Here is a 10476-nt window from a genome sequence, read left to right as displayed (position 1 = left end):
GTTTTTAGATCAAGATCTCCAACAGAGGACGCTTGACAACGATCACCATTAGCTGTCAATACCGAAGAAAAACACTCTCGTCGATTATAAAGTTGATTTTCATCATTACAATAGTGTTTCGACGACGCACTGTCAATAAACCAATCAGACAATGAAGCATTATGATCAACATTGGTAGTGGAATATGCATGTCCACTTTCATTTTCAATATTTTCATCTTGTGACACAAAAGCACGTTGATTATTGTTTGCTGGTGGTCGTGCATTTCTTTGAGCGCCGCCTGTCGACCGTTGTGAATTTCGCGCGTTATTATTCGTTGATGATGGTGCACTTTGTTGCGCATTGCTTGAAGACCGAAGATTTTGCGCGCCATTATTCGATGACAATTGATTTTGAGGCCCACTGTTGCTTGACACAAAATAACGACGTTGCTCGTTGACATATCTACCACTAGGACAAACTCTAGCAAAATGGCCAACGCCACCACACTTGAAACAATTACGATTGACGGTTGGAAAATTTTCTCGATGATTGCCACGTGGATTTTCAACACGAAGAGCTTGATCAGATGATGATTCTTTTACTCTGTCAAGAGAAATCGGCGAAATGTCTGTACTGTCGAGAACATCTTCTTTAATTTTATCATAATCACTAGGCAGCGAATTCAATAGGATATTTATGATTATGTCATCTTGCAACTCTGCTCCAGCTTTCTTAGCTTGCAGAACCAATGAGTCAAAACGACATAGGTACACCATTAGGTCTTCATCTGATTTGAGCTTCATGTTCATCAATTTATCAACCAGATTTGCTTTATGAAATTGATTCTGCTTATCAAAACGATCTTTCAGTTGATTGATGATTTCGCTGGGCAGATCATATTGCAAAAACGCTTCTCTTATATCTTCTCTTATGAAGCACAAAATTCGCGCCCGAAGCATCTTCAATTTCTTCTTTTTATCAGCATTAACATTTTCAATTGATGTTAATTCCAATAGCTCAGAAAAGCCATAACCATCACACCACAGTTTAATTTCATCAAGCCAGCATTTGAAGTTGGTACCATCAAATTTTTTGATGTCCGAAATCGATAAAGAACTGAGCAATTGAAGTTGTTCCATTTTACTTTGATTACACGATGAACACACAAAACGGATACAAAAAATTTTTTCGTCTATAAGACAATCAAACAATCACATTTAGTAATCACAATCAATTTTAATAAACACAAACGAATTGAGAGACAATCAAGGTAAATCTCACAAGTCAGATTCAAAAACAATTTTCAATGTGTCAAGCAGGAGAGAACCACGCTCTGCTACCATGTTACGATTCACAATGATTTTATTTAGGCATGTGACTGTGTTTATATACAAGAGAATATGACTCGTCCATAAAGGACGTATGCTTAGACATTTTCATGCAACATATTTCCTAAATTATTTTTTGATATCTTATCCAAATCCAAATAAAGTTTTTGATTTTTCCCCGTTCACGGCAACAGGATTATCATCATCATGTTAGTGGGTATGTCAATTCAGGCTTATCCAATCCATATGCGGTGATAACATAGATAAAGAAAAAAAGACAAGGACAGGACTTTTTTTATTCATATCCAAGTTAATATTAATCTACATTACTACAGAATGCCTTATGTACCGAAACTCGAAGATGAATTCTATCTACAGAATGATCCATTTTTTCATCCAAAATTAGAGATTAACAATGACGAAAGAAAAACTAAGGTATTTCAATAATTTATTCGAATTTTTCATTCATATTCAATGTTTTTTTTTTAATCAACAAGATTTTCAATCTGGTCGGTGAATTTCTGATCCCAAAACATAACGTAGACCGTTTAGTCAAACAATTTGGTGATGAAATTGATAAACCGTTAAATGGTGGACCACCTGATCCGCAAGGGTTTCCCATGATTAATACATTTGTAACAAAATTTCCCACCAATCAAGAAAGTGGCCATTTTCTTGGCCTAGATATTGGTGGAACTAATCTAAGGATAGCAAGCGTTCATTTGGAACCAGGCCATCCTGATAATGGTAAACGAATCAATTTGGAAAATTTTCCTGTTCCGATTGAATGTCGCCAAGGTGAAAGTAAAAAAGTAAGTTTCTTACATACAACTTATTTAGATTGATAACCCTGTATGTTTCTTCAGTTTTTCGATCATCTTGCCAAATCGATTGGTAATTTTCTACAAAAACATTTCCCACAACAAACGGAAACAATTGTCTTAGGTTTTACTTTTTCATTCGGTTACGATCAATTATCAATTAATCATGGTCGATGTGTACAATTCGGCATACAAACTAATCTGCCCGATGCTCTGGGAAAATGTCCTGCTCAATTATTACAAAGTTCAATCGATTCTGCTGGATTACCTGTAAAAGTTGCTGTTCTAGCTAATGATTCAACAACAACATTGATCTACGGCCGATTTTTCGATCCGGAAACACGAGCATCGATGATTCTAGGCTCCGGTAGTAATGTTGCTTATATTGAAAAAGTCGAACGAGATAAACGAATTAAAGATCCGGTTCAAGCTTTCGGCTACAAACCTACCGAATTCATTATAAACAGTGAATGTGTATTGTATGGTGATTATCATCAGATAGATTTTGCCAAATCTCGTTACGACATGGAATTGGATTCAAAATCATTGATTCCGAATAGCTATACGTAAGTTACATTGACATTATTTTCAGTGACATTTACAATTGATTCATTTCGCAGATATGAGAAAATGCTTGGCGGTGCATTTCTTGGTGAATTATTTCGATTGGCTTTAGTCGATCTGATCAAAAATGGTTTATTATTACGGGGAAAGTTGACCACCATGATAGAAAACCCGAATTCGATTGCAACACCAGTCTTGTCTTGTATCGATTTTGAATTGGTTTCCTCCTGTTATCAATCATTCGAACAGATTGATTCGATGCTCATCCATCGATTCGATTATCAATCCGATGATATTGAACCGGACGATCGAAAAATCATTGCCTATGTTTGTCAATTGATTACCATTCGTTGTGCTCTTCTTTGTGCTATTGGTTTGTTCGTTATTTTCATTGAAATTTCAAATTGATTATTTTCGATCATTTCAGAATTAGCACCATTTATTAACCGTATGGATGAACAAGTCGTACACGTTAGTTGCGATGGATCATTATTTTCGAAACATCCAAAGATGGATCGATTGATCAATGGATTTCTAAAGGAATTATGTCCAACAAAACGAACAAAGGTATTCGCTACTCAAACGGGTGGCGTGATTGGTTCGGCCATGTTGGCCGCTTGCTATCACCATGATCATCAACAATAACACAATAATAATGACATTTTATTGAAAGATTTGATGATAACTGAAATAAAGCGGTTCCAAATGGAACATAAAAATTCATAAAGCGCTTGCGCTTTTCATAATAAACTAAAATGATGATGCTTTTTGTTTTTGCTATTGTCATGAGCTATAGCCATGGTTATGACCATTATTGATTGATGGAAATGACCATATTTTTCCTTGTTTGATGAATTAAATTTTTTTCCTTCTTAATTTAACGATCATTGATTTGAATCTATATGATCGTTCAATGTGCCATTAGTCATTATTTTTCACCCTTCCTTACATTCCAATCGTCGATCTTGATTTCATTTTATTTCATTTCATTTTTTCTCATTTTCCTCAATTTACTTGGATGTAAATAGTGTTATAATGATGACTATAAAATCGTGACTAGTGAACCCATCCAGTGAATTTATTTCTTTTCAATTCAATTCATTCGGAATAATGGCCTAGACATGGTTTCCTTGAATTGACAATCATTATTCATTTTATTTTTTTTTATGGTCATTCCATATTACTATTGATGACTGGCAAGAACAATGACAGCTGACAATGAAAATGGTCATTGTAATCGTGTGGTTTCAAAATCAAAACCTAATCCACCGCCGGAAATGGCAAATTCAACAATCGATGACAAATGTCCATCATCATATTGTATGGAGATTGTGTGGCGAAATATATTTTTAATGATCATATTACATGTGGCTAGTGTTTATGGTGGATATTTGGGCATATTTCATGCCCGATATCGAACCGTCATGTTCAATTATCTGTACCTTATTCTCACTGGTTTAGGCATTACAGCCGGTGCACATCGATTATGGGCTCATCGATCATATGAAGCGACAACAACACTTCGTATCATTCTAATGCTCTTCAACTGTGGTGCCCTACAAAATGATATACTTGAATGGAGCCGCGATCATCGTGTCCATCATAAATTTTCCGAAACCGATGCTGATCCTCATAATTCACGACGTGGATTCTTCTTTGCTCATATCGGATGGTTATTGTGTCGTAAACATCCTGAAGTCAAAAATAAAGGTCGAACTGTTTCTCTCAAAGATATTGCCGATGATCCAGTTGTGCAATTTCAACGTCGTTATTATAAACCATTGGCCACATTATTCACCTTTATATTGCCATCAATTATTCCTTGCGTTTGTTGGAATGAAAATCCAATCATATCCATATTTGCTTCGATGACTAGATATACTTTACTATTGGTAATACATATTTCTATTAATCCACTAATGAATGATTTACTAATAATTAATGAATTATCAATAGCATGCTACATGGTTGGTGAACAGTGCGGCACATCTCTGGGGAAATCGTCCATATGATAATGGAATCCAGCCAGTTGAATGTAAATTGGTCGAGATTGTAGCACTTGGTGAAGGTTACCACAATTATCATCATATCTTTCCATTCGATTATTCTGCATCCGAAATGACCTGGTTGAATGATATTAATTTTACAACAATGACCATTGATTTTCTATCATGGTTAGGTATGGTGAAAAATCGTAAAAAAGTGGATCATCAAACAGTGGCTAAACGTGTACAACGTACAGGTAATGTACAATTATATGGTCTTTATCAACAACAACATCAACTATCATGGTGGCGTCATACACCATTGACCATATTGTTTATGTTATTTTCACCTATATTGGCCCTATACATCTATCGAAGATTCATTTCATATTTATATTATCTTTATTTTCATATCGAAAATCAGTGGCCATAATACTATCATTTAGAAAATAATTAACGTAATTTAATTTAATTTAATTTTAATTTTTAAAAAACTTTTGATCATCATCATCATTATCATCATTATTATATATAAAAATGTGAATGTGAAATGTGATTAACTGACTGGACAGTTTAAAAATGCTAGCTTATTATAAATAATAATAATAATAATAACCAAATAGGTACATTAGTACGTGTCTGTTGTGTTGATGGCATGTAATTGCCATTTAAATTTTTTTTTTCATTTCATTTCATCCATTAACATTAACCGCTTCCTGGATACATTCATCATCATCATCATAATAATATAATAAGAAAGTTCGTTGCTGTCGTTTTGTTTGTTGACGAATCGAATCAAATTGAATGGGATATATTCATCAATATAATGTTCTCATCATCACCATTTGGAAAGAAAAATTTAAATCATAAAAATAGTCATATCTTATTGTTTTGTAAACAAACAAACAATTTTTTTGTTTGTTTCAAAAAAAACAAAACAAACATTTCGTCAAAATGTGACAAGATTACATGTCATCTTTATCATTGTTTTTTTTATGACAAATTATGATGATCAATTTAATGACAAATAACAGATTGTTGTTGTTGTTGTTGTTGTTAAATTTTGAATAAATTTGGCCATTTTTTTCACAAAATTATATCCAATGTGCAATGCTTGCTAATGCATGAACAATAATTTTTATGAATGAATAAACGCGATAAGGCAAAGTGACGAATGGCCATTCTTTTTTCTTCTAATCTTTATTATTTCTTAAAGTTTTAAATTTGTTCAATGAATGAATGAATGAACATTTGATTGGGTTTAAATAATGAAAAACGATGACACTGGCAATTTGACAAAAGCATTTTTTCTCACTTTTACTCATTTAATGATGAATGAAGAAAAAAAGAATTCAAATTCATGTTCATTCATCATTTCCTTTTTGTTTTGTTTTGTTTTGTTTTCTGGATTCATGTTTGTGAATTTAGGAACAACATTGACAATTCAATATTCATCACATGGCCATCCAGGATTTTCTTGATTTTTTTTAAAATCCGATTGTCAAAAATTCATATTTTCTTAGTCGGGCACAATTTTTCTGATATAAAGAGAAAAATACTTTCTCTCACACACACACAAACAATGTGAAAATCGTCTTTGTTGTTGGCCAACATTGTGTTTGAGAAAACAAAAACTTTCTCTTTTGAATAGATCCGTCTTGTCTTCAAAAGGATAAAGATGATATATACCCAGTTGACATTCTTTTTCATTCATTCTTCACATGATATATTGGATTGAAATTCAAAATTTTTTCTAATCCAATAGCCATTTGTTTGTTTGTTTGTTTGACTTGAACCCTTTTGATCATGATGATACGATTATTTCATTCGATCATCATTGTTATTATGTCATTATGGTTAATGATAATATTCATGATAATCACCAATAGTCATGGTTAGTTTTCCAAGTTTTTTGCTTTAATCATAATAATAATAATTCTCATTAATTTATTAATTTTAATTTAAGCTCTTGAACCGGATTGGAGGGACAAAATATTTGGCCGATCACAACAAACTATGACAACACCATCGATACCATTGAAAGTGATGCCAACGAGAACATATTGGTCGATATCACCATCATCACCATCATCATCATCGCGTTCACAATCACAATCGACCAATTCTTTCAATACATTCCGTACTAGTTCGGCCAATTATCTTCATCATCAACAGCCAAGACATGGTCAATATAATTATTTTGATCATCAACCATTTTCGACAGCAATTCGTCAAACGTCCAGGATTCCATATCAATTTCCCGACAACGACAACAACAAGCTCATATCATAATAATTTTGCACGTTCACAGCCTTTCTTTATTTCATATCCACAAACGGAATCACCATTATCAGCATCCAATTCATATGATTGGATCCGAGAATTGATTCAAACTCGATTGGCCGAATCGAAACGTCATCTCACACAGGTGGAAGAATCGATGGAAAAATTAAAGACAAAGTCATTAGCATTGACTACGATACCGACTACACCTCCGCCCACAATAACAACTACCACAACAACATTACCAACGATAACTACTACTACAACAGCAACAACAATACCGGATCATAATCGAATAGATGTTGATTACGCTGATCAATTAGTCGTCGAAAATCGTGATGAAAATCTCGACTATTTTGATCAGCAAACGAGAACGAATTCAAGTCTGAAACCGGGACAACGTTCGGAGAAAATCAAAGGTCAAAAATTTGCTCAAACAATTCAGATGAATAACCGTGAAGCATGGAAACAATTGATGCAGCTTCGATCATCGCAACCACATCCTGAAGCCGGTGAAATCTTGGCCGTCGATCCGATATCTAATACAACAGCTACTACAAATGAGGAAAACGTTTCGCACGGTATAACCAGTGAAGAGAATAATAATAATTCTGAATCCACCGAACTTGAACCAATTGATCATCATCAATTTAATAATGAAAGTGGTGAAACTCGAATGGAAATCGATGATCAACACCAACATTTGATGGAAGAATCCCGACGAATGAATGACATGGATTGGGATTTGCTGCCAAGATCAATCAACAGTTTATTTGGGTTCGAGTTCAATTCAACAATCAAAATCAATCCGAAAACCTGGACATTTCAATGTCCCGATAATGTAAGCGGTTTTTTTGCCGATCTAAGTTCAGATTGCCAGGCATATTATCATTGTAGTGGTCATCGACGTGAAAGATTTCGTTTCGAATGTCCAACTGGAACACGTTTCAATGAACGTAGCTCTAATTGTGATTGGCAACATAATGTCGATTGTCATCAACAATTTGATCTGTTACGTGCATGATTCATGATCTATTAAACCCCTTGTGTTTTAAAATATTAATAATTTTTTTCTCATTCAATTTGTGTGGGTGGCATGGCATTGTAATTCTCAAGGAAAATTTAAATTTTTTTTTTGTTATTTCAATCATATAATGATGATGATGATAATAATAAAAGTGAAAAATTCATTTCAACATAATAGATAATTGTATTTTATATACAATAAATATTATGTTATCAACAATGATGATGAGATCTATGTTAGCCAATGGGAAAAATGAAAATGAATTCAGGTCATTTTCAGATGGCGATCATCTATATAATATGATGATTGTATCTGAAAACAGATCTAACGGATCGTGCAAACAATTCACAGATTGTTAAGAGATTAATATCAAAAATGTCGTTTTTCATTTTCACATATTTCAAGTAGTATTTCAATTGGAATTTCAATATGGATCTAATAGATGCAAAAAATAACACCAATCTATGCATGTGGGTGATATATTCGAATTTTTTTTTCACACATATATTGAAAGTTATAAATATTCCCAGAGATAAACAATATTCAGATGGCACTTAATGTATAAGCCTTGACCATAGCTATATAGCTACCATAACTCACCGTATGCAATGTGTGTAGTTCATCATCATGGTGTTTATTTGTTCGGGAAATTTTTTTTTTTTATTTAATTTTATTTGAAAAAAGTTTCAAATGAAATTTATAACAGCAACAACAGCAGCAACAACAACAATGAATTTTCCTTTTCTTTTCAAGAATAGAATACGACAGTAATTATATGATGATGATAACAACAACAGGTTGAAAATTTTCTACCATTTACTATTGAAGACAAAAGTCATCATCATCATTATGGTTGTCCCTGTGTATTTTTGTGTGTCAATCTCATTGTTTGTGTGTGTGTATCAATTTGGATATATACAATATAGCCACACATGAATGCAAATGATCAGCATCACATCATTATCATAAATGTATGTGATGATGATGATGTAATTATTACCCTTAATTTTTAAGCTTTTTATTGTTGAAAAAATCTTAGTAGTTAGTAAAAGTTATGGTAGAAAAATAGCTGCTTCCTGACAGGAGTATAAAATCAAAAAAAAAAAAATTGTCAACTGTATATAATACGCATGTAACAAACAGCTGGGCATAGCAAAATTATAATTCATCGCTCATCAATGATTGTCATTGAGATTTGATTTATCCAATCAAACAGCTAATTGATTTTTTTATTTACATTTCAATTTTCACATGGATTTATAAATAAAACGCGTACTCATCATAATAATCATTGTAATGAAGCAAAATGAAAACTGAAATGAAATTTATTCAAGTTAATCATGTTCCGACGAAAATTCTAGTCTATGACGATGAAATTGGTTGGCTGGATCGAAATGAAAAATTTAACAAAAAACAATTGATCCTGATGATATCAGGTAATCGGTTTGATTTTGTTTACTATATATTTCATATATATTGGTCATTCTAATCACAATGACAGGCAATCCTGGTGAAATTGAATATTATACCGATTATTTTTCCACACTTTATTTGGAGATGAAAATCCCGTTGATTGGTTTATCACATGCTGGCCATAATTGCATCCCTGCTGGCTATTCAAGACCCCAAATGAATTCTCAGCTGTTTGGACTAGAAGCCCAAATTGTTCATAAAGCTCAATTTATCCAGAATCATATCGAACCATCGACGAGAATCATTTTGATTGGTCATTCGATTGGATGCTATATTATACTCGAACTGTTGGATCGTTATTCGGATATCGCTAAAATGGTCAGTCAGGTTTTGATGAGAAATCTTTATTAACATTCTAAATTGATCTATTAGGTTGATCATTCGATTTTGCTCTATCCGACTATCGATTCCATTGGTGATACCAAATCCGGGCGATTAACTCATTTTTTCATAAAATTTCTTCTTTATCCTGTGTTGGCATTGGCTTATCTCTTCAATTCGATTCTCAGTTCAGAGAGAAAAGAACAATTGATCAAAGCATACCTACTATTGAATGGAAATGAATGTTTGGACTCGGTTGTGCGTTCGGCAACCAATCTATTGGATCCTTATTGTGTTCGTGCAGTCACTATGATGGCTTCGGAAGAATTAGTTCAGGTTTTGGAGCCAAAATTGAATATAATCGAAGCGAATGCATCAAATTTATCAATGTTTTACAGTGAATCGGATCCATGGGCACCGGTAGATCGTTATCATAAACTAAGGCGAAAATTTGAAAATTTTCAAGACAAGTTAGACATTCGACTTTGTTTAGGACAAATGGAACATGCATTCATATTGGAATCAGATTCCGTTTGTAAAGTATCTCAATTGACATGTGATGTGATCAAAAACAAATGGAAACTTTAAAATAGATAGTAGATTTGTTTCAATTTACTATAGCTGGAAAATTAAAAATTTTTTTTTTTTTAAACTTATTCATAACGTTCTCTGTGTACGGCTTTCGATACAGC

The 10476-nt window shown here is 33.1% G+C and overlaps 4 protein-coding genes across 4 annotated transcripts; all 4 read left to right on the top strand.

Moving 5' to 3' along the window:
- Window positions 1–1482: 1482 nt before the first annotated feature.
- On the top strand, window positions 1483–3445 carry LOC124498287 (hexokinase). Its single transcript, XM_047062022.2, has 5 exons — window positions 1483–1745; window positions 1808–2122; window positions 2177–2697; window positions 2752–3068; window positions 3123–3445. Exons 1-5 carry the CDS (start codon window positions 1647–1649, stop codon window positions 3338–3340), a joined length of 1470 nt encoding a protein of 489 aa, XP_046917978.2. The 5' UTR covers window positions 1483–1646; the 3' UTR covers window positions 3341–3445.
- A 110-nt stretch (window positions 3446–3555) lies between these two features.
- On the top strand, window positions 3556–5311 carry LOC142597427 (stearoyl-CoA desaturase 5-like). Its single transcript, XM_075729752.1, has 2 exons — window positions 3556–4587; window positions 4652–5311. The coding sequence occupies exons 1-2, from the start codon at window positions 3901–3903 to the stop codon at window positions 5111–5113; spliced, it is 1149 nt and encodes a 382-aa protein (XP_075585867.1). The 5' UTR covers window positions 3556–3900; the 3' UTR covers window positions 5114–5311.
- A 111-nt stretch (window positions 5312–5422) lies between these two features.
- LOC124498164 (uncharacterized) lies at window positions 5423–8161 on the top strand. The gene is given in 4 exon segments (XM_075729750.1): window positions 5423–6574; window positions 6647–6820; window positions 6878–6945; window positions 6947–8161. Coding segments are annotated over 4 exon segments (1371 nt in total). The 5' UTR covers window positions 5423–6486; the 3' UTR covers window positions 7988–8161.
- Window positions 8162–8775: 614 nt separating this feature from the next.
- sturkopf (lipid droplet associated hydrolase sturkopf) lies at window positions 8776–10429 on the top strand. Its single transcript, XM_047062246.2, has 3 exons — window positions 8776–9426; window positions 9492–9781; window positions 9836–10429. Exons 1-3 carry the CDS (start codon window positions 9297–9299, stop codon window positions 10370–10372), a joined length of 957 nt encoding a protein of 318 aa, XP_046918202.2. The 5' UTR covers window positions 8776–9296; the 3' UTR covers window positions 10373–10429.
- Window positions 10430–10476: the final 47 nt, after the last annotated feature.

The sequence above is a fragment of the Dermatophagoides farinae genome, chromosome 3, assembly GCF_024713945.1.
Source record: "Dermatophagoides farinae isolate YC_2012a chromosome 3, ASM2471394v1, whole genome shotgun sequence".
Lineage (NCBI taxonomy): Eukaryota > Metazoa > Arthropoda > Arachnida > Sarcoptiformes > Pyroglyphidae > Dermatophagoides > Dermatophagoides farinae.
The sequence above is the reverse complement of the archived record's forward strand: the minus strand, read 5'-3'. Positions and strand labels throughout refer to the sequence as shown.

What these genes read in the sequence shown, in the direction of transcription:
- LOC124498287 (XM_047062022.2), top strand. Translation starts at nt 1,647, where the DNA reads ATGCCTTATGTACCGAAACTCGAAGATGAATTCTATCTACAGAATGAT. An exon ending in ATGACGAAAGAAAAACTAAG is followed by an intron (nt 1,746 to 1,807) that starts GTATTTCAATAA and finishes TTAATCAACAAG; the next exon opens with ATTTTCAATCTGGTCGGTGA. An exon ending in TGCTCTTCTTTGTGCTATTG is followed by an intron (nt 3,069 to 3,122) that starts GTTTGTTCGTTA and finishes CGATCATTTCAG; the next exon opens with AATTAGCACCATTTATTAAC.
- LOC142597427 (XM_075729752.1), top strand. Translation starts at nt 3,901, where the DNA reads ATGACAGCTGACAATGAAAATGGTCATTGTAATCGTGTGGTTTCAAAA. An exon ending in CTAGATATACTTTACTATTG is followed by an intron (nt 4,588 to 4,651) that starts GTAATACATATT and finishes AATTATCAATAG; the next exon opens with CATGCTACATGGTTGGTGAA.
- sturkopf (XM_047062246.2), top strand. Translation starts at nt 9,297, where the DNA reads ATGAAAACTGAAATGAAATTTATTCAAGTTAATCATGTTCCGACGAAA. An exon ending in ATTGATCCTGATGATATCAG is followed by an intron (nt 9,427 to 9,491) that starts GTAATCGGTTTG and finishes TCACAATGACAG; the next exon opens with GCAATCCTGGTGAAATTGAA. An exon ending in ATTCGGATATCGCTAAAATG is followed by an intron (nt 9,782 to 9,835) that starts GTCAGTCAGGTT and finishes TTGATCTATTAG; the next exon opens with GTTGATCATTCGATTTTGCT.